Source organism: Paracoccidioides brasiliensis (genome assembly GCF_000150735.1).
Source record: "Paracoccidioides brasiliensis Pb18 unplaced genomic scaffold supercont2.5, whole genome shotgun sequence".
Taxonomy (NCBI): domain Eukaryota; kingdom Fungi; phylum Ascomycota; class Eurotiomycetes; order Onygenales; family Ajellomycetaceae; genus Paracoccidioides; species Paracoccidioides brasiliensis.
This window is the reverse complement of record NW_011371362.1, coordinates 1,589,376-1,613,595: the sequence shown is the minus strand read 5'-3', so window position 1 is coordinate 1,613,595 and position 24,220 is coordinate 1,589,376. Positions and strand designations below refer to the sequence as shown.

Genomic DNA, 24,220 nt, shown 5'->3' with positions numbered 1-24,220 from the left:
GCACCCGGATGACTGACATTTATCGGCCTCTCAACAACCGCTTGCACACTTTGACTCCTGTCTCCGATCTGCTGCTGGCGGAATACCACATACCTCGACTGTTCTTCATGCCTTTGCAAATTATGAAGGCTCGATAGTCAACCACTCGTCACAATTCACCTCATTCGGCTCCTAATCACTCCTGGCTTCGGGGGATTCATAGCCCAACCCTCCAGTCGACTCCCCCATTACCAAGATGAGTTATGTTAAGAAAGATGAGGATGCCGATCAGATAATGATGAAGTTGGATAGAACATCGGTTTTTCAAGACGGTGGGTAGTTGTTTTGGGGGACACACTTGGGATCTGGGCGTCGTTTACTGATGTTGGAATTAGCCCGACTTTTCAATTCCTCTCCCATATCCCCGCGAAGATGTCGAACCCTTCTTACAAAGATCGCCATCCTCCTCTTTACGGGGGAGAAGTTCCCGACGAATGAGGCTACGACGCTGTTCTTTGGCATCTCCAAACTCTTCCAGAACAAGGATCCGTCCCTACGGCAGATGGTGTACCTAATTTTGAAGGAGTTGGCGGGTACCGCTGAGGATGTTATTATGTCTACCTCTATCATCATGAAGGATACCTCTGTTGGAAGTGATGTTCTTTATCGGGCTAATGCCATTCGAGCATTGTGCCGTATAATAGATGTACTATCCCTATCCCTCTTTATCTCCAAAGTTTTTGGCTAGTGTACTGATAATCCCAGGCTACAACTGTTCAAGCGATTGAACGGCTTATAAAAACGGCAATTGTTGATAAGACTCCTTCAGTTTCGTCAGCCGCACTTGTATCCTCATATCATCTCCTTCCCGTTGCCAGAGATGTCGTTAGAAGGTGGCAAAGCGAAACCCAGGAGGCTGCGTCCTCGGCCAAGCAGTCTACCAGTTTCCTCGGATTTACAACAAGCGGACAAGCGCACTCTATTTCGCAAACGAATTACATGACTCAATACCACGCCATTGGTCTTCTTTATCAAATGCGTGCTCATGATAGAATGGCATTGGTAAAAATGGTTCAACAGTATGGCACAGCGGGCGCTGTCAGGAGCCCCGCTGCTCTTGTGCTGCTTGTACGATTGGCTGCCAAACTAGCGGATGAGGACCAGAGCCTTCGAAAACCGATGATGCAAATGCTCGATGGCTGGCTACGACATAAACATGAAATGGTCAATTTCGAGGCTGCCAGAGCAATTTGCCAAATGCGAGACGTCACAGATGCGGAGGCATCCCAGGCTGTCCATGTCCTGCAACTGTTCCTTTCATCTCCTCGCCCCGTTAGCAAGTTTGCTGCCATCAGAACTTTGCACAGCTTGGCCTCCTTCAAACCCAACGTTGTGAACCCTTGCAATCAAGATATTGAAGCCTTGATCTCCAATAGCAACAGATCGATTGCAACTTTTGCAATTACGACTCTACTTAAAACCGGAAACGAAGCCAGTGTAGATCGTTTGATGACTCAGATTTCTGGGTTCATGGCTGACACAACCGACGAGTTTAAGATCACAATCGTTGAGGCTATCAGAACTCTTTGCCTTAAGTTTCCAAACAAGCAAGCAGGCATGCTTACTTTCCTAAGTGGTATACTGAGAGATGAAGGGGGCTATGAATTTAAGAGAAGTGTGGTTGAGAGCATGTTTGACCTCATTAAATTCATGCCTGGAAGCAAAGAAGAAGGTAATGGGCGTCCACTGTCCGTGCTAATTCGAATGATAAACTGACAGAACCTAGCACTCGCACATTTATGTGAATTCATCGAGGATTGCGAATTTACCAAGCTCGCAGTCAGAATCCTACACCTCTTGGGTGTTGAAGGACCAAAGACCTCACAACCTACGAAGTATATCCGATATATTTATAACCGAGTTGTTTTGGAAAATTCTGTAATCCGTGCTGCTGCTGTGACAGCATTAGCTAAATTTGGCGTCGGTCAAAAGGACCCAGAACTTAAGAGAAGCGTAAATGTTCTTTTGACGCGATGCTTGGATGACACGGATGACGAGGTTCGCGACCGTGCGGCCCTTAACCTACGACTGATGAAGGAAGAGGATGAAATGGCAGAGCGATTTATTAAAAACGGTAAGGAAATATGCATCAATTTTATAGGTTTTAAGCGGCACTTTATGAGCTAATTTCTCTTTAGATTCGATGTTTTCCTTGTCCACCTTTGAACACCAGCTTGTCATGTACGTGACTTCTACGGATAAAGAGACATTTGCCACAGCATTTGACCTCAACACCATACCCGTTGTATCGCAAGAGCAAGCGTTAGCTGAAGAACGAACGAAGAAGCTCACGACTGCGACGCCAACCCTCAAAGCTCCGTCGATGACTCCGTCAAAAGCCATATCATCTTCTGGAGCAGAGAGGGCTGCTCTCGCTGCCGCTGCGACACAGAAATATGCTGAACAGCTCGCACAAATACCAGAGCTCAAGGCATACGGAACTCTGCTCAAATCATCCACTCCTGTTGAGCTCACCGAAAGCGAGACGGAATATGTCGTCAGTGCAATTAAGCATATATTTAAGGAGCATGTTGTCTTGCAGTACGACATCAAAAATACGCTGCCAGACACACTTCTCGAAAATGTGTCCGTTGTGGTTTCTCCTTCCGACGACGACGAATCGTTAGAAGAAGATTTCACTGTGCCAGCACCCAGGCTTCTTTCGAATGATCCTGGAATAGTATATGTTGCGTTTAAGAAACTTGGAGGCGAACATAACTTCCCTGTAACTTCATTTACAAACAACTTGAAGTTCACGAGCAAGGAAATAGACCCCACCACTGGCGAACCAGAGGAGAGTGGTTACGAGGATGAGTATCAGGTTGAAGATCTGGATCTAACTGGCAGTGACTACGTCGTCCCCGCATTTGTTGGTAGCTTCGATCATGTGTGGGAACAAACTGGCGCCAATGGTGAAGAAGCCAGTGAAACCCTCCAACTTTCCAACGTGAAAGGCATTGCTGGTAAGCTTCGTCTTTATGCCATCAAGTTATATTTGCCTAATTACTTACTTTCTCAAACACAACAGATGCAACCGAGCAACTTATTGCAACGCTGTCACTTCAGCCACTTGAAGGCTCTGATATCGTCCTCACCAATACCACGCACTCACTGAAACTGTACGGCAAGACTGTTTCAGGTGGCAGAGTCGCAGGGTTAGTGAGAATGGCATATTCAGCTAAGTCCGGCGTGACGACCAAAATAACGATTCGCGCTGAGGAGGAAGGCATTGCTGCGACAGTAATCGCTTCTGTTGCATAGTTTAACAGCCCTCCCCCGTTAATAATTTTTTTCTTCTATCGGAAAATGCGGCTTATCAGTGAGGGTTAAGGTTTTGGTAGATAATTAGCATGCTTTTATTGAGGTCTCTTTCTTTTTCAGCCCAATGAAGGACAGGTGTTCGATGTTTGCTCTACCCTTGGTAACCGGAGGGTTCTCAAATGTTTTTTTAAACGCTAACTGGGGGTTTTAGTGGATAAAACCCATGCATATATTGGTTTTTCCACGCCCTGTTCTTCGTATCGAGTGCAACGGCTTCTTTTCTCCTTTCCTAGTTCCACGTTTATCATCTAACTTTCATTCCTTTGTTACTTTCCCATCCCTATTATCTTCCCCGCGGATTTTCTTTCTTAGCAGTAATCACGGACCTTTTTTTTTGAAAGCTAGTGCGGTACACCTCTGGTGTTGAAACTATATGGTAAACTTTTTCCCCTGATTGTCTAGTTCTATATAACCATTGTCCATGTATTTTTAAATCCGAAAACTCGCCAAAGTGCACATAATTTGATCGAAATTAATCCTCCTTTTTAATAAGGCCAAAACGCTCAACCAGCAGATACAGCAGAAATCTGAATATGGGGTAGTCCGTCAGCCAAAATAATAAACTCCAACGGGAATATCCCCACTCTCGATTTCCTTTTTACTATATCCCCTCCTATTCGCATTCCACTTCAGCTACTCGTCGAGTTCATCATCTGAGACCATTCTCAGCGGGGATAAAAGGGATTCATGTATTCCAACCAGCCGAAGATTCCCCAAACCTCCATCCAGCGCGTCAATAAAGTCGTTCTTGGAGAAGTCCGGAAACTCTTGGGATTCTTCGAAGGAGAGTATCTCTAAAGGTAGAGGCGACTGTAGCAAAGCAAGGGCGCGGAAGAAGGAAGATCGGACTAGATCTCCCTGAACTGCAAGATAGTAAAGGTTAGAGATATGTCGGGCCAGCATCTCAGCGTGCTCGAGTGTATGGTGGCTTTCATAGGGGACTCTTAGCCGCCGCAAATGTTCGTGTAGATACGGATTCTCAAGTATAGCAGGTATCATCACCGGCTCTCTCAGAGCTTCCCCGGCCAATACTAGACTGGAGATTCTGGGTGGCCAGTCGAATGTACCCATAAGAGCGAGATCTAGCCGTCCAGTGATTTCCAGCTTTCTAAGATTTGGCGGCCACGATACATGACTTGCTGGTGTATTTATGTTTGTGCCACGGGGGAGTCGCAGACGATGGAGATCATCCAGTCGCCGGACGGCCTTTTTGATGTCTTGGAAGTCGATTTGTTTAATGACGTGTATTAAATCTAGTGTGAGAAGCCTTCTACATTTAGAAACGGCGCTGAGATTGACTGATCTATACAAATTGATTAGATTTTGGTAAAATATCTCTTGCAGTTGGGCGCTGAACATGGACGGGAAAAGTTTGCCCCTGAGAACATGAGGAAATGCGGTGGACATTTGACAGGAAGCGATCGCAAGTTAAAACAATCGTACAAAGGGAGTAACTATGCGGTGCTTACGAAAAACCACTGGCTGGTGCAACAAAAACCTCGACGTTGTCTCTGACTCTTCCTAGAAATCTTGTTGTCATGCTAGTGGAAAGATGATGCACCAGCCCGCCAAAATCCAGCCATCGCACAAAGCGCCCGAGGTCGCCTCTTGGAGCATACGCTGCAGCTGGCGGGCAGACCGCTAAAGCGAACTTTTCAAAGTTGCTCCCCCATATATATGGCCTCTCATAAAGTAGAGGGAGTGCAGCTGAGTACCACTGCCGGGACACCAAGCAGCATGAGTAAAAGCGTGTGCTGGCCGGCGGGCTGATCTCGCAGATACGACAGGATATGGATGATAATTTCCGCTGGAACAAATGTAGCTGTTTTGCTTGTAGATTCAGATACCATTCCGGTGGGTGATTGTGATGCTAAGAGGAATCTCACGTCCAGAGTTTGCTGGCGGCTATTTATTTCGTCTGTTGAACTATATATATAACTCTCATCACGGCCAATTTGGAGGGCGATGGATTTTCGGGTTTTTGGCGGTACCGTCGATGTTTAACTAACGGCCAGTCTCCGGCACCAAAATTAGAACCAGCCAAATGCTCCGGGTGCGAGATTTCTTGGATTAAACTAGCAGGCTATGGCTATGCCATTTCGACAGACTACATTGTGGCATTCCTCTACCCTAGCCATGCGAGTACGCTGCTTGTGCCAATTGCTAAGTCGATCGCAATCCAGCTACCAGACGTCGATTATACAGAGGAAATTCAGGTCTACGGTTGCGTCCCGATCTCTAATCCCCAATTTTGCGTTCGCCTTCGAGTAAGTCCGTTGGAGTCGAAGTCCGTCCATCTAGTCTTTCCTCCCCGTGCCTGACGGTGGTGGTACTAATATAAGAGATCAGCATAGATGGCGTTCTTCTCCGATCATCGAGAGCGCTGCCAGGCGCGTCTGAATCCCTCCAGCTCTTACAGAAGGAAAACATACCTTTCGTTCTACTAACGAACGGCGGGGGAATGCATGAAACTGAGAGAACTGCTCAATTGAGCGAACGCCTCCACATTCCTCTTGATGCCGATATGATCGTGCAAAGCCACACGCCCTTCGCAGAGTTGGTCAAAGATAATGAGGAGCAAGATTCTCTTAGGGACAAATGTGTTTTGGTGGTTGGTGGGGTTGGTGGGAAGTGTCGCGCCGTTGCACAACGGTATGCCATGGCTATTTCTCAAGTCTTTGTTTTGTTGGAGAGTGACTATTCTAACCGCGTATAGGTACGGGTTCAAGTCAGTCGTGACTCCTGGCGATGTCTTTAGCTCTCACCCTGAGATCTGGCCATTCTCAGATGCCTTTAATGACTTCTACAGGAGATTTACAACCCCCCTCCCCAGGAAAATAGACGCGGTTGATCCGTCCAAAAGCCTTAAAGTTGATGCAATACTCGTGTTCAATGACCCGAGGGACTGGGCATTGGATATTCAATTTATTATTGACATATTACTGTCATCTCAAGGAATCGTCGGAACTTACTCACCCAAAAACAATAACCCGGACCTACCAAACAGGGGTTATCAGCAAGATGGACAGCCACCGTTGTACTTTTCCAATCCCGATCTTCTATGGTCGGCCCAATATCACCACCCAAGACTAGGCCAGGGAGGATTTAAAGCTGCGCTCGAGGGTGTATGGGCAGCTATCACTAACGGAGCCTCTCTAAAGACGACGGTGATTGGGAAGCCCTGCGAGTTGACATACAGGTTTGCTGAGAAGAGGTTGAACCTGGGGAGGGAGAAGATGTTTGGAACTCAGGATCTACAGCCTCTTGAGGCTGTATATATGATTGGCGACAACCCTGAGTCTGATATCCGAGGAGCCAATTCCTATGAAAGTCCCATTGGGACCAAGTGGAATTCGATTCTCGTAAAAACCGGGGTGTACTCCGACGGGAAACCTGCCTGGCCGCCCAAGATCATAGTTGACGGTGTGAAGCAGGCGGTTGAATGGGGCTTAATGCAATCGCGGTGGCCCCGTAGTTGAGTTCTGCTTGCATGTTTATTTATTTATTTATTTTTTAATTACACCGCTACTTTTTCCCGCTGTCCGTAACTACGTTTAGCGGTTGATTTAATTTTGTTGTGGCGCTCTTTTGCTACGTTGTAAACTTCTTGTGTAAAGCGCGTCGTTAAATAGAAACACCGAAGGCCTTCGGTGGTTATATTTACGAATAGACAGTTCCGTGAAACAAAAACCAACAATAGATTTATCCTCACGGAGCCTTTGCTGATGTAACTATTACAAATAGTCTAATGTCTGTATTTGATCAAATATCGTATAGCGTTTCTGTCACTTAAACGCTATCGACATCAGGCATCTGGTTTAACTATCTGATAGGGCTTAGTTATTTAAGGCTAATTTGTGTGGGGTTTGACTCGAAGCTGTCAGACCCCAAAGAAAGAAGAAGAAAAAAACCAACCAACCGCCCGCCTCAACCACCGAATTCGCCCCTAGAGGAGTTCGAATTGCCAACTGCCTTTGGCATAGCTTACAGATAAATATGGAGCAACAGTCCACTCTCCCGATTCACTCCAAGGGCGACGGAGACCAGCCAAATAAAACTCCCGGCTCCCAACCCTCCGCCGGAGAAGCCGTCCCTCCTAGCAAGAGCGCCCTCAAGAAAGCCGCCAAAGAGAAGGAAAAGGCAGAGAAGGCTGCAAAACGCGCCGCGCAGGAAAAAGCAGCCGTGCAAGTCACCCAGGCGGCAGATTTCTCGAAGCACCTTTACGGACCGATCCCAGACGATGCAGATGTCGTCCAGATTACGAACATCGCCGACCTGTCTGAAGAACTCTTCGAGAAAGAAGTCACAGTCGTTGCGCGTGCCGACAATGCCCGTGTGCAGAGCGCGAAGCTGGCCTTCCTGATGTTGCGACAGCAGGGGAAAAAGGTACAGGCTGTGGTGAGCGCGAGTGAGGAAATCTCGAGACCGATGGTGAAATGGATTGGAGGAACAAATGTGAATTCGATCGTCCAGGTCACTGGCATCGTGAAAAAGGCGGAAATACCAGTGACGTCGGCGACACTGACTCATTTGGAACTGCATATTCGCAAAGTATATATGATTTCCCAGGCGTCTCACATGCTTCCAATGCAGGTCAAGGACGCAGAACGTCCTCCGCCTGAATCCGCCACGGATGAGGTTGATTCGGAAGGAGTTCCATGCGTTACGCTGAAGACCCGCCTGGACAATCGTATTCTCGACCTTCAGACCGAGACCAGCCAGGCCATTACATGGATTTCTAGCGGCGTCGCTCAACTGTTTACGGAATACATGCTTAAGAGCGGATCACGATGGATCTCGACGCCGAAACTCACTGCGAATGCATCTGAGGGCGGCGCTGGAGTCTTCGAAGTGACGTATTTCAAGAGGAAAGCTTATTTGGCGCAAAGTCCCCAGCTGTATAAGCAAATGTGTATTGCGGGAGATATGGGAAGCGTTTTTGAGGTTGGCCCGGTGTTTAGAGCTGAGGAGAGCAACACTCACAGACATTTGACAGAGGCAAGTAGTAGTTAACCAATCCTTTGCTGTCGGAAATGATGTTTGGCGCATTCTAACATAGTCCTAGTTTATTGGTCTTGATTTCGAGAAAACATTCCAAAGCCATTACCACGAAGTCTTGAGTTTTGCAGAGGACCTCCTGGTTTTCATTCTCAGCGAACTAAAGAAGCGATTCAAGAAGGAAATCGAAGTCGTCCAACGCTCGTACCCAAAAGCCGGCGACTTCAGACTCCCCAAGGACGGAAAAGCACTGCGACTGAAGTACATGGATGGTGTGGCACTCTTAAAGGAAGCTGGCGTAGATGTCTCTGAGCAAGAGAAGTTTGAGAACGACCTCACTACCGCCATGGAAAAGCAACTTGGCCGCATTATTCGAGAGAAGTACGATACAGATTTCTACGTCCTGGACAAATTCCCCATGGCTGTCAGGCCATTCTACACAAAGGCCTGCCCCCAGGATCCCACCTTCTCGAATTCATATGATTTCTTCATGAGAGGAGAAGAGATTATGTCTGGCGCACAGCGAATCAACGACGCAAAGGAGCTTGAAGCTGCCATGGTCTCTAAGGGCCTCGACCCCAATGACGAAGGATTCGAAGACTACATTGGCGCGTTTAGGCAGGGATGTCCTCCTCATGCTGGCGGAGGACTTGGCCTGAATCGCATTGTCATGTTCTTCCTAGGTCTTCCTAATATTCGATTAGCAACACTGTTCCCTCGCGATCCACAACGACTGCGTCCATGATCCCACAAATGTGTCTCAGTAGTGACCAATGTTGAAGTTGTAGTTAGCTAGAATTTAAAATAAGTAAATAAATTTAAATAAAGAGCCAACAATTCTGACCTTCATTTTTGTATCATGACAGATTTCAAATATGTTAATCCCCTAAAAGAGTACACTGCTTTATATTTACTCCATACATTGACCTCCGCATCTTTTGTTGTGCCGTGCCTCGAACTTTGCGGAGTGGGTCTTGTGTGGCCCAAGCTCCATCCTGCTAAAATATCTAGCCAAATGAACAGTCACTGTCACATTTATTCGCCCACAAGATGTGAGTGAAAATGTTCTAACTGCACAGAATAATCCGTCTCAGAATACATGGGCAGTATGTCTGAGAAGCGAAAGGTCCCCTCCTCGGAATTGAGCGTATCTCCATACACCAAAAAGCCCCGGTCTACGGGACCCAACGAGGAGGATGAAGCCCCGTCGCTGCTCACCCTGATAACACCGACCACAGCTCGTCCACAACCCAAAAGTGACCCTATTTACGGGCAGAAATACGCATTTCCTGGTCTGGACGATCCCGTAGACGAAGATCGTTTATTATATGGCCCTCCAGAGGACGGCATCGAGTACCTCTGCATGGTCCGGTAAGCACCCAGGTGTTCTCCGTTTTATGCTTCTGCTTGTCATCCCACCTCCAAAAGCACCCGGAACTGCGACAGTGTTTACACCGTACCTTTGTTCGCCTATCTCCCTACTATTCCCCATACAACTAGTGATGCTAATATTTATTGCCCGCCGCACGTTCTGCGCGGTGCAAACGTTTTGACCCAGATCTGAAGCAAGAACGCTGCCCTCTATATTCGTCTCAAGCACCGTCCTTTCAGAAAAGTATAACACAAACGATCAAAAGAATGACCCTGGAAATACCACCAAGACGGGGGTCGGAATTAACCTAACTGGTTTCTACTCCGATGGGGTCTACTTCGCTTCTCCCTCCCAACCGCCGTACACCACCATCCCAGACAACGACATCCCTGACGAAAGCAATGCCGATGCCCAAGAAATATACTATAACCTCCTCCATCATCGCTTTCTCCTCCTCCGCTCAACCCTCAACTGCACTCCTCCAGCCTCCGTAATTGCCTCGTTGGGTGCGGAGCGCCCCATTTCCCTCCCCCGATATAATAAGCGTGCCAGGGTAGAATGGGAACAAATTCTACAGACTATGGACCCGCACATGGCACAGTTGGCATGCATGGACATGGAAAGTGTTTTGGGACTGTTAGCAATTGTTGCACGCTCGTTATCTACGGCAGTCAGGAGCGGCGAGAGTGCAAGGGTGAAAAGATTGGGTGCGTGGGCGTGGGGGCTTTTGGGCCGCTGCAGGGCTGTAGGGGAGTTGGGGAGTGAGGCGGTGAGCGATATCAGGGAGCTGGGGAAGAGGGCGTCAAGGATTTTAATGAAAGTTCGAGAGAGTGAGGAGGTGATGCTTGAAAGTGTGGGGGAAACGGACGATTTGAGGGATGAATTTGACATGGAAGATGAGGATGGAGGAGAGGAAGAGGATGAAGGCGCTGAAGAATATAGAAAGATATTTGGGTGCGAGGAAGGTGATAAAGGTCATGGGGATGAGGATGGAATAGATGAAGATGGGCCTGGTATTATGAAAAGCAGTATTATGAAAAACGATGTGAATACCTACAGAAATAGTTCTGGCCCGATGATTTCCCAAGAAAAAGCGATGGAAACCGCTATTCCTCCCACGGGAAGCACCGACATCCAAGACGAACTCGACGCAGCTAAAGCGCGTCTCCAAGCACGACTACAATTCCAAGAACCATCCGATTCCATGGAACCTAGGGGTGACGAGGTCGAATTAGAAGAGAACAGTGATGGAGAAGGGGAAGAAGGGGAATTGGACGACAGCTATGGAGACGACCAATGTGATGGTGACGAATCTGCCGTTGCTCATCGATATACTCGGGCCATGCTCGATATGGTGATTACCGTCGTTGGAGAATTTTACGGCCAGAAGGACCTGCTTGAATTTCGGGACATATGGGAGAAAGATATGAATTTTGGCCTGGTAGGGAGCCAGATAGAGTAAATTGACCCTAGGAAGAGAACATATTGTTAGTGTTAGATGTATGTACATTTATGTAGGATGCCTTTGAATGTATCCTTTCTTTCTATATATAAGCCCCCAAATGAGGAGCTCACGGGTGCATTTTGATAACATGAATATGTCGCATCTCAGATCTATGGGAGGGAATGAAACGAGACAAACAACGAGGCATTATGGAGGTTATAATGTGACAAATACCAAAGGCGTCTGAACATGCAAATCTATCACTATCATGGTATCAAAGTAACGGACTGGAAGCCGGCGGCTATAGAATACAAGCAAGACCAGAAATCCAGGACTTCACCAAGCCGGACGAATTGATGAGTTACAACTCTTCCCCGCGCTCTATGTTCCATCGAATCCTAGTCAAGTTTCAGTGTCGCTTTCGCATGAACATCCTCCCAAAAACACAAAAGTCCCCCTTTACTTAGCTCCTCACACCAGTTTAACCTATTTCTTTATCTTGCAATCATTCCTTATCATCTGCGCCGTTAGGTCATCCTGCACCCAACCCTCAATGCGCGCAGCCACATCTCCTACTAGCCGATCGTAGCCAGCATTTCGAGAAACAAATAGGGACTGGTGGGCAGTAACTTCATCCACTCCCTCCATATAAACCCGCACCCACAATGGGTCTCGTTCACCATTGGCCTCTCTTGGAGGCAGTGCACAGAATTTCCGATCTTTCTTGATTTTGGAGTGCGCGTTTGTATTAATGGGAGGGGTGCTGCAGGCGGATTCAATGTCATCAATGCTGTTTGGCGCTCCACTCGCAGGTGATAGGTTGTCTATATGGCTTGCTGGGGAAGAGGGGAGGGATGGTGATAATAGAGGGAGTAATGGTTCTGGATCCGTGTGAGGTGATGGGGTATTCGCGGTCTCTTTGGCTTGTTTCAGTCGTTCCTTTTCTGCAGCTCGTTCCTGTTTGCTGACTAGTTTATTATGAGCTTTTACTTTTTTCCCCTTGTCTTTCAATGCCCTTTCGTAGGCTTTCACTTGATAAAAATGCTCTTTCTTCGCTTCTTTTAGGTGCTCCTTTGAATCGTATAATGAAGGGTTGAACTCTGGTGGTTGGTAGAGGGGAGGTGAGATATCCGGAGATACAGCTTCAAATGGAGTGGTAGTGTTGGGATTCTCTGGTGAGCTATTGGCAGGTTGTACCATCAATACGGGAACCCCAGCGGTGCTTTCTTTGCCATTTTCTACTTGGACAGCGGAAACCATATCTCCAACCTGCTCCTCGTTTCGCCTTTTAGGGTCCACGGATAATGACCTTACGTGGCCTGGCCCAGGGGAAGATGTGGGACCTGAACTTGTTGGCTGCCCATCAACCAAGTTTCTGTTCAACGCTCCCTCACCACTACCTCTAACAGGAGATTTGATTCTTCCAGTGGCTGCAGTATAGTAGTTAACAAATCGAATGCGGCGGAATAGCCGACCACTCCCATCCCGCATTTGACTATACTCGTCAATGTCTTCTAATTCCCTCAAACGCTTGTATCGCCGTTTCAGACCCGGATAGTCAGCAATGCAAAAACCAAACTCCACATGCGAAGATATATATCTTTTCGTGGCATCTACAAGGTGGTTGGAGTTTTTAAATATGAAATTCATAGCTCCATCTAGTTGCGAGCGTTCCGTGAGCCGGATGTCATTTGGAAATGCAGGGTTGAAATGGGGATCGACTGGGGAGGAAAACAGAGGTGCGAGGATTGAGGAATCAACAGGAAAAGGCTGATTCTGCGGGTCATCCTTTTTGTCCTTTTTAGGTCTAAACAGACTGCCAATACCAGTGGTGACGACACCGCGATGCAGACCTAGGAACGGAACATCCAAGTTGATAGTTCCCATGATTCGATGTTTAAACATCTGGGGGCTCAGCGGCTCTGACGGTCCAAGGAGGGTAACCTCCGCTGCAAGAATACCACCCAAGCTGTGTCCTACCAGCACGACATCTGTTTCAGGGTATTCGTGAGGTGACAGCCTACCAACACACTCATGCCGAACATCAGTGCCATATCGAATTATCAAGAAGGAATTGTTGCAGGCTGGGACACTCACCAATGACTGAAATCGTCTCTGACAAACTCGATGACTTTTCTAGTCTTGTATCTGGGATAAATCTTGGAATGAACAACGTGAGATTCAGACAGCATGACAGCAAGCAAGTTATGAACGTGCGCAGGAAATTTCTGGAAGCTGGTATCCGACCCCACAAAGCCGTGGATGTAGATGAGCAACAATGTCCTTCGTCCATCTCGATTTGAGTCAACGGGGAGAAGCGACTGCATAGACGGAGAACGCTGATCTTCCCTACTCCGAGATTGTGTCTGTGGCCGCCCTCTTGTACCAGTTTGGGCATCATCATCATCATTGTCATCATAGAGCAGGGGTGCGGAGTATGGAGTCAAATGAATGGTGTCCTTCCTTTGCAGTCCAGACAATGGGATGTCGATATCCAGCGAGCCGCCAGGTGAAGCTGGCCTCTGTTGATTTTCCTCAGACATCTTTGCGGTAATGAAACGGTCTATTTGTGTGCGCAATTCAACGTACAACCCATGAGCTCAGCAGACACACTTTATACATACGAAGACGGGTTGGTAGCTCCAAGATGGCAGAGGATCGGAACAGCCACAGACTGTAAAAGTGATATTTGGTCTCATTAACACCGGCATAGGAGCATCAGTATGAAGAAGACAGAATGCATTCATGTAGGTCTGAGCTGTAGTTATAGTTAATTGGTGATATTTTATGTCTGCTGGTGGGTTGTTTTGATGAACGGTTCTGCTTTAGGGGAAGCGGGGATTCGCCGCGGTAAATAAACAGACGTTCATATCGGCAGGTAGTTACCATGACGTCGCATCTGCATGCAAAACGGGTGTATCGATACCTATGAGTGACTTAGTAAATTCAATCTCCATCTTGGAGAATTTTTTCTTTTCTTTTTTCTTTTTTCTTTTTTCAAAAACTATTTAGGAGTTTTTCCAAAGTTGTTTTGTCGCCTAAAATAAATAACTTTACCGGCTGCAACCTACATTTTGGACCAAACTGAAAGTTTATCTCTGCATCCGTCATTGGCTTTCCAAATATTTTATTCATCAACTCATCAAAACTCATCTCCGCATCAACCAACCACCCATGGAACCATGCCCAGCTGATCATCATACAGACAAGATATAAAACCACGCTCCTTTCAAAGACTTGATGAGCATGAGTTTAGTTTAGCCGTGCACACTCGCTTTCCTCGTCCTCCCATTTTGCTCTTTCGTCCTAACCATGGCTCCCCCCGTCGACATCTCCATTCCAACAACCATCCTCTCCACCACTCCGAGTCCCTACACCCTTTACAATATCTCCATCAGACTCCCTCTCCGCACCTTCACCATCCAGAAACGCTACTCAGATTTTGTCGCCTTTAACTCCTCGCTAACAAGCCAAGTGACCACTCCTCCGCCCGTCCCCTTGCCCGGAAAATCTTGGTTTGTAAACACAAACTCCAACCCGACATATCGAGAGAAGCGCAGAGAGGGCCTTGAAGAGTATCTGCGCGCCATCAACGACGCTGAAAATCCACAGTGGCGTAACTCAAACGCGTGGCGCACGTTCTTGAATCTGCCCAGTGCTGCTCTAAGCAATGGTTCCTCCCGCGCGTTATCAGATTTGCATGCTGTTGCCACAACTCCCGGTGCGTGTGGTAATGCAGCCCCTATCACAGACCCAACAACGTGGCTAGATTGCTATCGAGATGTCAAGTCACAACTGCACGATGCCAGGCTTCACCTTACACGACGCGACCAGAGCTCTACTCCACAGAAACAACATGAGAGCTCTGCGCAGGCGAAAAGCAGTCTTGTTCGGGCGGGGGTGTTGCTAACGGGCCTAGATGAAGGATTGAAGAATCTAGGCGATAAATCTGCATGGGACGGAAATAAACTTGGCAGCGGTGAGCTTAGGAGAAGAAAGGACCTGCTGGCTAGTGCCCGGAAGGAAAAGGATGGGCTAGAAAGCTTGCTAAACGCCATGATGACCAAGTCTAAGTTGGATAGTGCTGTGGCCTCCGTTCAGGATAAGGAAGCGCTTGTTGGAGCTTCAAAACCTAGGCCGGGCCGGGTGTTGGGCAAGGAGACGGATCAGACGAGAGAGTTGGATAATCAGGGCGTTTTGCAGTTGCAGAAGCAGATCATGGAGAATCAAGATCTTAGTTTGGAGGATCTACGCAAGGTCATTGCACGACAGAAGGAGTTGGGGATTGCGATTAATAATGAGTTAGAGATCCAGAATGAGATGCTTAGTATGGTGGATGAGGATGTTGAGAGGTTAGTGTTCGATTTTCCTTTGCATAAATTCGTATAATGTTGTCGTTCGTGATAGGGGAATTTTGCTAACAATTACTACGTACAGAGTTAACCGCAAGGTCCAAATTGGGAAAAAGAGAATAGGAAATATATCCTAAGATTAAATATATCCTAAGATATTTTTTTTATAGTTGCGGGTCTTCCGCTCTTCGTACATTTCAGGTTTTACCCTATTTTGCATTTATTTATTTGAGCGTGGGGTCAATTTAGCGAGCACATTTACACAGAGAAATACATCGTGTCGATTTTGAATGATGGCCTGCCCTTTTCCGCTGGAGTTTTATTGGTTATATATGGGCGTGATAATATGAATAATCCAATTTTATTAGACTTAAGACAAGGAATCTACCCTGATGATCAATCATCCATTGAGGGGGCGTGTATGGATACGGATTCGCTCATAATGTCGAACACTCCAAAACCATGGCAGGAATATTCTCACCGAAACTAGTGTACTCATTTTGTGGACAAAAACTGTCAAGATGTTAATGGTTGTCCGGAATGTAAAATTCGATATGGGAAACAGTGACTTACATTCCCAGCTTCTTCCACCGTCACTTCAGAGACTTCTGAGAGATTCTTATCAATCAACCCCAGTCTATTCTTCCTCACATGCCACCACATCTCGCGCCTATCTCCACCGAGTTCACCCCCAAGCAGTTTCGCTTTCAAGCTACGGATGAAATCGTTATATAGACCAGGCTCCTCAAAGGAAACCAGCTCTTCTTTCATGGTGCCCAAGCCTTCAACGGCCCGATCATAGTTGGCATCGCCCAAGCTATGCTTTATTTGGTTTTCTATGATGGTGGACATCTGCTTAACGGCATCCTTGACTGTATCAAGGTTCTGAGAATTCGCCAGGGACTGCTTGAATTCGGGTATGGAGTTGTCCGGGGATATCCTCACACGTTTCTCCGTCCGGAGAAGCTCTTCGACGTTTAAGCCTGAAAGTGGCTTTTCTGTGTCTCTGACTCGTTTGCGACCTTTGGCTTTGGGTGGTACTTTGAGAAGAAAAGGTTAGATGTGTAAGTTAAAGAGACAGGGCTTGGAGAATAGAATACCCTTCTTAACATCAGAAGCTTCTACGAGCTTATTTAATTCTTTCTTGCTTTGAGCTTGTAGCTCCTCTGGCTGACGGGATAACCTCTGAAGGACTTCAGGAACCGGAGGAAGGGGATCGGAGGGGTGGACCGCACGCCATCGGATGGCCTGGTCGATACGATGTAGGAGGGGCGAAAATGAGTTTTCAATAGACAAAGACTCCACAATTTCTCTGTATAGAAAATAAGCTCTGTAAACAGCTGAACATGAATCAAGCAACTTACCCATCTTCATCCTTTTCAGTAAGCTCCATCTTATCAACATAGTCGGCCATTCTTGAGAGAAGGTTGACGCTCGGGAGATTCCGGTGTTCAGTCACCGTCTTCCCCGAGACAGTGACCACCTCATCCAACGGGGGGAAGCGATATGGGCGCACATCTTCTGCAAAGGGTAGCTGTAGCTCAAGAAGACACTCGTAATTAGGCTCGATTGAAGGCGCAAGGAGAACGACTAGTGGAGCTTTGCCAGCCTTAGAAACCAGTCGTGCAACAGCGTAGCATTCAAGCTCGAATAGTGCGTGGATTATCGATGAAAGCGCAAGTATTGCTTTATTATTAGTCTTTTGCGCGATGATAATATTTGAAGTCGACATATTCATGTAGCGCTCATACTGGTCTTATGAATTAGCAAATTGGAATTACAGTTCGATATCAAAAGACCAACATACGTTGTCGCTGGCGATGAATCCAATAAATTCTAATGCAGCATCTGTTTCCAATTTGGTGATATTTTCATCTGACTCCGTGATGTGTACGGCAGTTCGTCCATACTCGTATCCCTTAGCGAGCTCGTCTCGCTCCAGGTCTCGTTTCCTCCCAGCAGCCTCTTTGTCATCAACCTGATACGTTCGAGCATTCCTCACAGAAGTTAACGAAGCAGCCCCCGTTCCTGACTCGCCCCCCAGAGTAGCCGATGATCGAGTAGCCTGGTGTGATTCTGAAAGAACAGAAGAGGGAACAAATGAACTTGCAGCTGGTGGGCGAGCAGCATACGTTCGGTAGTATCTTTCTACCAGGATAGTTAAGGCAGATGAATATTTCTCCGGATCTCCAAGCCTTAAATCACCTTTGAAAGTAGGCATCGACCTCACAACTTTGGTTCGAGGTATCTCCATCTCCGATATTGCATGTTCCAGAGTACCGTAACTACCCTCGCAATCCTCCACGAGCTGCTTAAGATGCTTCTCATTCTCGGCCTGGCTAGGTGGTCACCATCGCTATTCTTGTACAACGGCATGACAAAACTTACCTTCAATGGATCCTTATTTTCTTCTTTGAACCCATACTCCGGGTCATCAAAATCTACTCCTCTGGTTCGGGTTAGATATAGTTCTGGAGCCTAACGGGAAAAACACCTAACTGACAGTACGACAAGTTCAATACTTTCTTCGTTTATTTTGCTCACAATTCCCTCCATCCCATCCGTATCCATAGCACCTGTTCCATCCGTAACAAGGACGATTTTCCTTTTGTATTTCAATTTCTTGCAGTATCGTACAATCATATCAATCGCCAAGATAAGGGATGATATTGCTATCGCATTGTGAGCCGCAAATCAAGAACAAAAATATAAAAAGTCAGATCAGCTACACATACCGTCTCCTTCAGTTGTATTGCTGATTTTGATCGCTTTACGCAGTTCGCGGATTTGAGGCATATTAATCCTTATGATCCGCTCATCAGCATTGAAATGGAATTGAGACGGAAGGTCAAAGTGTCAACACACTGGCTTATGTCTTGAAAAACGGTCAAATTGGCATAGCTTTTCTCTTCCTCTTTCTCCCATAATGGATTGTCAGAGCCTAATGCAAGTGGTCAGTCAAATACAGTACAGAGTGGAGGATGGTAGAAGAACTGCTAACGATCTGTTTTGAGACCAATTACTCCGAGATTCGCGGTTTTCCTGCCAGTGGCAACCTAGAAACGTTCCTTGAGTAAGATCCGATGTAGGCAATTATCAATTATAAATACCGTGGTTGTGATCTTGTCCCAGACATAGCGCATCGCCCACTCGAGGTCTGATATAGATCTACCATGGTGACAATTGGCCATAGATTTTCCGACATCCACAATATACACAGTGGCTTCCTTGTCCGCCATCTTTCTTCTTAGTACTGCACTTGGACATGGAAAGATGAAGAGGAAGAAGAGGAGGAAAAATTGATCATAAGCTGAACTTCCACCATCGCGAAAGAGATATATGTAAAGAAAAAGGATCGTCTTCATTCAAGGCAGACACGCCGCAGGCGCGGGGTCACGTGTTAGTTGCAGTTAATCCGATGTTGAGTGAGGGTTTAGTTAACTAGTTACATAATCACTCCAACTTCATGTGTGTCTACATACGTCACCTCCAACCTTGAAACGGAGATAATCTTGTTATTCGTACTCTTTCTTCCATTGGCTTTACTGCAGGAGTATCAGCTACTTATAGCTACTTATAGTCATACGAAAACACGAATCCAAATCCATTGCCTACAATGGCCGTATCACTTCTTGCGCCATTCCATATTATCAGGTTCGCATCATTCTGTTTACCTCGTAGATTTACCGAGAGAACCGTCACTCATACCCCGTGATTTAGTTATGGCACGCTGCTTGGTGCCCAGGCCTATCAGGTTCGTTTGCAATTCGTCGCATGATATGTTCTGGAAGTTGATGCTGAGGTTTTGGAGACTTTCGTTGGTGGTATCATCGCATTCAGAACCCTGCCGCGCCCTCAGTTCTCTACCCTCCAAGAGTCGATATTTCCCGTTTACTTCTCCTTACAAACTGCACTGCCGTTGGTCATGGCTATTACATACCCAGGAGAAAGTACATTTATGGAACGGGGTCCATCAAGCCTATTCGGACTACTAGCTGAGAGCCCACGTATCACGACTTTGCTTCCAATCGTTACCATGTTCCTGACTGGCTTGACAAATTTGTTGGTCGTAGGGCCGATGACCGTTAAGGTCATGAAGCAAAGAAAGCATCAGGGTCCGTTTATATATATTTTTTTGCCCAGCTTTCAATCTAGGGGATGTACGGCTGATATTGCTTTCAGAGACGATTGATGGGAAAAAAAGCTACGACCCACATCCCCATTCCAAGGAGATGATTCGCCTAAATAAATCCTTTTCTCGGTTTCACGGGATCTCTTCCATGGTTAACCTTCTAGGACTCATCTCTACAGTATGGTATGGTTTCGTTCTTGCATATCGCCTTGACTAAACAACGATGCTGAGCTTTCCGCCAATGAATTACACTATTCGACACTGTGTAACTAGCTCTATCCCTCCTCTCTTCAACATGTTTTTTGCTGGTGATATGGCCGTAACACTGATTACCCGGTTCATGATGCCTAATAAACGATTTTTGCCACTTTCAATGGATATGTTAAGACTGAATATCTGAGTTTGTCCATGCCTGCTCTCTTCCATCAATAACTATAATACGACGGCGAATTAAGGGTTTGCTATTTTGTTGATAATTGGCAGCACCCATGTTTATCCTGTTTACATTTTACCCCTATGCATTTGCGTTTGAGAGTGGCCCCGAATTTCAGGACTTTCTCACTCGATCTCCCAAATGCCTTTTTGCAATATCTACATCATCCAGTCTGCAAAATATCAATCACTTTTCTTATATGTTTGTCTATTCAGATCCTTGTTTGCATTCTTTATATGCAACAGGTAAAGTGAATAGGATACAAAGATGTTAACATCTGATCAGTGTGTACATATTTATCTACTATGACCTACCTAGCTTTGACTGATTTGCAAATATCACTCCATTGTTGTCTTTATTTCATGTATTTCATTTCATTGTTTGTTCATGCATCAACAAAATTATCTTTCAGCATGTTCAATAATAGCTATCATTGCTATAATCAAACATCTGCTCTCATTCTCATTCATTTCATACTGAACTTCTTCTATTCACTATCTTTCTCTTGGCGATATCTAATGTAGAGTGTGCCATTCTACTCCCTATGTCTAGTTGTTAGCTGTTTTTCCTTTGAAATTTTGCCATCTCCCTATATTTCTCACCTACATTAGCAGTCCTTTGTCCACCCTTGCCAACCTCATCCAACCCATCTTGTCTCACCCCCGCTAAATTTGCACCACGAGACTGCTCCTAGACTCATTACAATCTACGGTGCTTCCCGCTTCCCTGCTTTGCTTGGACTAGATCCCAGTCCTATAATTTCTCAAAAACCGACAATATTTGCCTGTTCGAAGCTTCCTACAATCTCACAAACTTTTCCTTTCTAGTTACCTCGGACACGTATCTAAAATCCCTCTAAACTACCAACATACGATCGATATTTTGCCCTCGACATACGGTATATACCTACACTATTTATCTACCATGCCACGGTCCCGCGATGGATTTAGTCAGATTAGTTGTGTTTCCCCTCTCTCTTTGGTGCTCTGTTTTGGGCCTTCCAAAGAGTTCCATTCACTGAAATCGGGCCACAAAATGATTTTCCAAGACACATGGGGGTGGAATAAATTCTGGATATACTTTGGGAAAGTTGGCCAAAATAATTAACAGGCTCTTCCAACAGGCAAAATTGCTACACCCACGACAACCCCGAGGTCTCCCTTCGCCCACAGTTCCACCAAATGACAGCTCGCTAGCTGCGCCAGTGCCGGTTAGTTTTGTACCAATTGCTAGTCTTGCATCAGTTACAAGCGATATGTGCAGACACCACGGCAAATCTGAATATAATGCAAACGTCTCTTTGCTCACAAAACTTTAACTGAGATCCGTGGATTTATGCAAGCTCAAAATCCAGGATGGTTCTCACGGCTGTTAGAGATACTCATATATGAAAGTAATTTCCCCTCCCAATATTAATACTATCGCTCTGCACAAGCTCTCAGCTTTCTTTCCCTGTGGTTGCAGGATGTAGCAGAGGGTAAATACCCTTCTTGGCAAAATGGGCGGCTTCAGCTTTCAAAAGTTCAGCTCTCAGATCGCACTTTTATCCGCGTCGCCACCTTAACCTGGTTTTCGTTTTGGATAAGGATGCTGGAGATGTTGGAGGGGTCCGGAGGGCTGGAAGTGCGGGAGGTCTATACCTGGACTTCAGGAGTGTATGCGCAGGCAGGAAACGGTGAATAGCGGACCCTCTCAGTGCCTCTTTTCCGCGCACCTATTTTAAACGTGAGCTTCTCGTGCTTATGCAATTGTCACTGGAGGGAACTTACGGGTAGAAGGTTGGTCTATGGGCGAGCGTTATTGATAAAAAGATCCGTTTAAACATGAAAGTTGTTCATACCTGTAGTCATTTTGGGTCTCATGACAACAGTAAAACTGAGAAGAAGCGCAAATAAAACAATACAACATGTAATAAACTTTAGATGATTCTCTTGAAGTGTTCTTCTGTGCATGGGATCCGAAAGCTGTGTGCGGAACCAAGGAAGAATAGAACACCCATTTGATCCTATACATTTCAACAATTGTGACTCATTCATGATTTCCCTGGATAACTGTATGTGGTCTCTCACTGCACTCAGCTGCAGCAATGACTTTAGAGGTTCTACAAAGTCTCATTGCAAAGCCAGTCTCATCAAAGTTCCAGATATCATCATCATCATGAATTCCATGTTCTTGAAAAGCTTCATGTATCATCTCTAATCATTGTTTTATAATCTTTAGATTCTTCTGGTTCACCAGTTGATAGAAGATACAGCAATTATAGTGTGCATGTAATTGAGATTGATGTTGAATGAATCTAGATGTCCAGTTGACTTCAAGAATGATGATAGAATCAAGAGTATGTGCTTGAAGTAGAATCTGTGTCATTCCACATAAAAACTTCAGTCAAATTGAAAAGCTTCACTTATCTGCATTCAGCTTGAGAAGGGTTTCCTCTTCAATCTCTGTCAATTTGTGATAATTTGTGCATGTCTTGGAGTGTGATTTGATGCCAGCAAGTTGTTTGCACAGAGTAGTTTCAGAAACCTCATATATCTTTGAAGCTTTTGTCTTTGATATAATTTTTTTGGATTTATATGAAGCAATGACCAACTGTATGTGAGATTCTTGAGATAAAGACATTTTGAAGAAAAATTGTGAAGAAATGATGTGTTGAAGATAGTTGGGTTGAATATTTGATGATTTCAGAGAGAATCCGCCGCTCGGTGGTTGAAGTAGTTACGTTAGTTAACTAGTTAGTTAAGAAAAAACTGCTTAGTCATATTCATCAACATCGCTTGTTTAGAATCTCGATTCTTCAAAGCTTTTGTCGGAGCATTTAAACTTAGAGAAAGTGTCAATCCTTCGTAGATGCCAGAGCAACTTTTTTATACCCATGAAATACTGGATAGAAGTGTCTGAGTATGTTGAAGGAAGTTGATATTTCAGCCAATGAACGCGAATTTATTTTGGAGGCCCTTCATAAAAATATTCGCCTTGATGGCCGTGCTTTGGATCAGCTCCGTCCGCTCATGGTGTCGTTCGGGAATGAATGCGGACATGTCAAGCTCCAATTGGGCAAAACTAGGTTCGTTCAATTGCACAGGTTTGCTGGGTGTTTTGTTTCTTTTATTCAGAGTTGTCTCTGAAGAATGTACTTTAAATACCATAACTGACAATATGCTAGCGTTGTCGTGCGCATATCTGCGGAGGTGACAAAACCCCACCCTGAGCGGGAGAACGATGGAATTTTTACAGTTGTGGTGGAACTTAATGATATGGCTTCACCTGCTTTCAAGACGGGGTGGTACGTCTATTTGATCTATTTGTCTATTTGCTTATAAACAGGGTATGTTTTACCTGTTTGTGATTTTAGTCCTAACCATATGCGTTTCAGGCAATCAGAGATGGAAACACAACTCGCTCGTATCCTTGACAGGATAATTCGGCGATCCAATGCACTCGATACAGAATCACTGTGCATAGCTGCTGGCAAAAATTGCTGGCATATTCGGGCAGATGTACATGTCATTGACTCTGACGGGGGACTGGTGGATAGTTGTTGTCTTGCCATCATGACTGCCCTGCTCCATTTCCGTCTCCCGGAAGCCATTGTTCGTGAAGGACGGGTAACTGTCTTCAGCCCAGAGGAAAGGGTCCCGTCACCTCTGAATCTCACCAAACTCCCACTCTCTACTACGTTCAACATATACGATGAGGGAAGAATCATTGTTTTAGATGCGGTGTCGAAAGAGGAAGCGGTCAGTGAGGGTAACCTCATCATTGCTCTCAATAAGACCGGGGAGCTTGCTCTCTATATAAAATCTGACGGAACACCTGCAGATCCTCTAAGCATGATTTCATGCTCAAATGTGGCGCTGGCCAAGGTAAATGAGATGAGCAAGTTCATATCCACGAAACTGGAGGAGGATTCGAAGATACGAGAACAGAAACGCCAGAGTGTGGCCGAATCAAGCGCCGCTAATAAAAGGCAATTATGACATTTGATACCTTCTATTTTTATTTTTATTTTTATTTTATTTTTTTTGTGGACAGTGTCCCTGCCGTCCATTAACTCAATGTCCACGGATCTGCCTAGCTTCTCGGCGTTTACGACACGCAGGCTTGGAGCTCTGGTGTGATTGCATCC

General features: G+C 45.8%; 10 protein-coding genes across 10 annotated transcripts; 7 read left to right on the top strand and 3 right to left on the bottom strand.

Annotated features, from left to right (window-relative positions):
• Window positions 1-235: 235 nt before the first annotated feature.
• PADG_04965 (coatomer subunit gamma) lies at window positions 236-3,300 on the top strand (the record flags this gene model as incomplete). Its single annotated transcript, XM_010762153.1, has 6 exons — window positions 236-311; window positions 375-685; window positions 745-1,711; window positions 1,766-2,113; window positions 2,178-3,002; window positions 3,068-3,300. 6 exons carry the CDS (start codon window positions 236-238, stop codon window positions 3,298-3,300), a joined length of 2,760 nt encoding a protein of 919 aa, XP_010760455.1.
• A 693-nt stretch (window positions 3,301-3,993) lies between these two features.
• PADG_04964 (uncharacterized protein) lies at window positions 3,994-5,210 on the bottom strand (the record flags this gene model as incomplete). The annotated part of the gene is made up of 3 exons (XM_010762152.1): window positions 3,994-4,663; window positions 4,830-5,044; window positions 5,076-5,210. 3 exons carry the CDS (start codon window positions 5,208-5,210, stop codon window positions 3,994-3,996), a joined length of 1,020 nt encoding a protein of 339 aa, XP_010760454.1.
• Window positions 5,211-5,445: 235 nt separating this feature from the next.
• PADG_04963 (TIGR01456 family HAD hydrolase) lies at window positions 5,446-6,839 on the top strand (the record flags this gene model as incomplete). The annotated part of the gene is made up of 3 exons (XM_010762151.1): window positions 5,446-5,627; window positions 5,710-6,012; window positions 6,077-6,839. The coding sequence occupies 3 exons, from the start codon at window positions 5,446-5,448 to the stop codon at window positions 6,837-6,839; spliced, it is 1,248 nt and encodes a 415-aa protein (XP_010760453.1).
• Window positions 6,840-7,356: 517 nt separating this feature from the next.
• On the top strand, window positions 7,357-9,103 carry PADG_04962 (aspartate-tRNA(Asn) ligase; the record flags this gene model as incomplete). The annotated part of the gene is made up of 2 exons (XM_010762150.1): window positions 7,357-8,304; window positions 8,426-9,103. 2 exons carry the CDS (start codon window positions 7,357-7,359, stop codon window positions 9,101-9,103), a joined length of 1,626 nt encoding a protein of 541 aa, XP_010760452.1.
• A 363-nt stretch (window positions 9,104-9,466) lies between these two features.
• On the top strand, window positions 9,467-11,192 carry PADG_04961 (uncharacterized protein; the record flags this gene model as incomplete). The annotated part of the gene is made up of 2 exons (XM_010762149.1): window positions 9,467-9,729; window positions 9,917-11,192. 2 exons carry the CDS (start codon window positions 9,467-9,469, stop codon window positions 11,190-11,192), a joined length of 1,539 nt encoding a protein of 512 aa, XP_010760451.1.
• A 468-nt stretch (window positions 11,193-11,660) lies between these two features.
• PADG_04960 (uncharacterized protein) lies at window positions 11,661-13,717 on the bottom strand (the record flags this gene model as incomplete). Its single annotated transcript, XM_010761910.1, has 2 exons — window positions 11,661-13,194; window positions 13,272-13,717. 2 exons carry the CDS (start codon window positions 13,715-13,717, stop codon window positions 11,661-11,663), a joined length of 1,980 nt encoding a protein of 659 aa, XP_010760212.1.
• A 769-nt stretch (window positions 13,718-14,486) lies between these two features.
• PADG_04959 (uncharacterized protein) lies at window positions 14,487-15,663 on the top strand (the record flags this gene model as incomplete). Its single annotated transcript, XM_010762148.1, has 2 exons — window positions 14,487-15,526; window positions 15,612-15,663. 2 exons carry the CDS (start codon window positions 14,487-14,489, stop codon window positions 15,661-15,663), a joined length of 1,092 nt encoding a protein of 363 aa, XP_010760450.1.
• Window positions 15,664-16,042: 379 nt separating this feature from the next.
• On the bottom strand, window positions 16,043-18,765 carry PADG_04958 (uncharacterized protein; the record flags this gene model as incomplete). Its single annotated transcript, XM_010761909.1, has 10 exons — window positions 16,043-16,566; window positions 16,627-16,838; window positions 16,891-17,276; window positions 17,334-17,861; window positions 17,915-17,975; window positions 18,030-18,198; window positions 18,262-18,329; window positions 18,392-18,467; window positions 18,528-18,582; window positions 18,637-18,765. The coding sequence occupies 10 exons, from the start codon at window positions 18,763-18,765 to the stop codon at window positions 16,043-16,045; spliced, it is 2,208 nt and encodes a 735-aa protein (XP_010760211.1).
• Window positions 18,766-19,142: 377 nt separating this feature from the next.
• On the top strand, window positions 19,143-19,875 carry PADG_04957 (uncharacterized protein; the record flags this gene model as incomplete). The annotated part of the gene is made up of 4 exons (XM_010761908.1): window positions 19,143-19,180; window positions 19,247-19,280; window positions 19,338-19,641; window positions 19,709-19,875. 4 exons carry the CDS (start codon window positions 19,143-19,145, stop codon window positions 19,873-19,875), a joined length of 543 nt encoding a protein of 180 aa, XP_010760210.1.
• Window positions 19,876-22,994: 3,119 nt separating this feature from the next.
• On the top strand, window positions 22,995-24,071 carry PADG_04955 (exosome non-catalytic core subunit RRP45; the record flags this gene model as incomplete). Its single annotated transcript, XM_010761907.1, has 3 exons — window positions 22,995-23,158; window positions 23,258-23,377; window positions 23,468-24,071. The coding sequence occupies 3 exons, from the start codon at window positions 22,995-22,997 to the stop codon at window positions 24,069-24,071; spliced, it is 888 nt and encodes a 295-aa protein (XP_010760209.1).
• Between the last annotated feature and the right edge of the window lie 149 nt (window positions 24,072-24,220).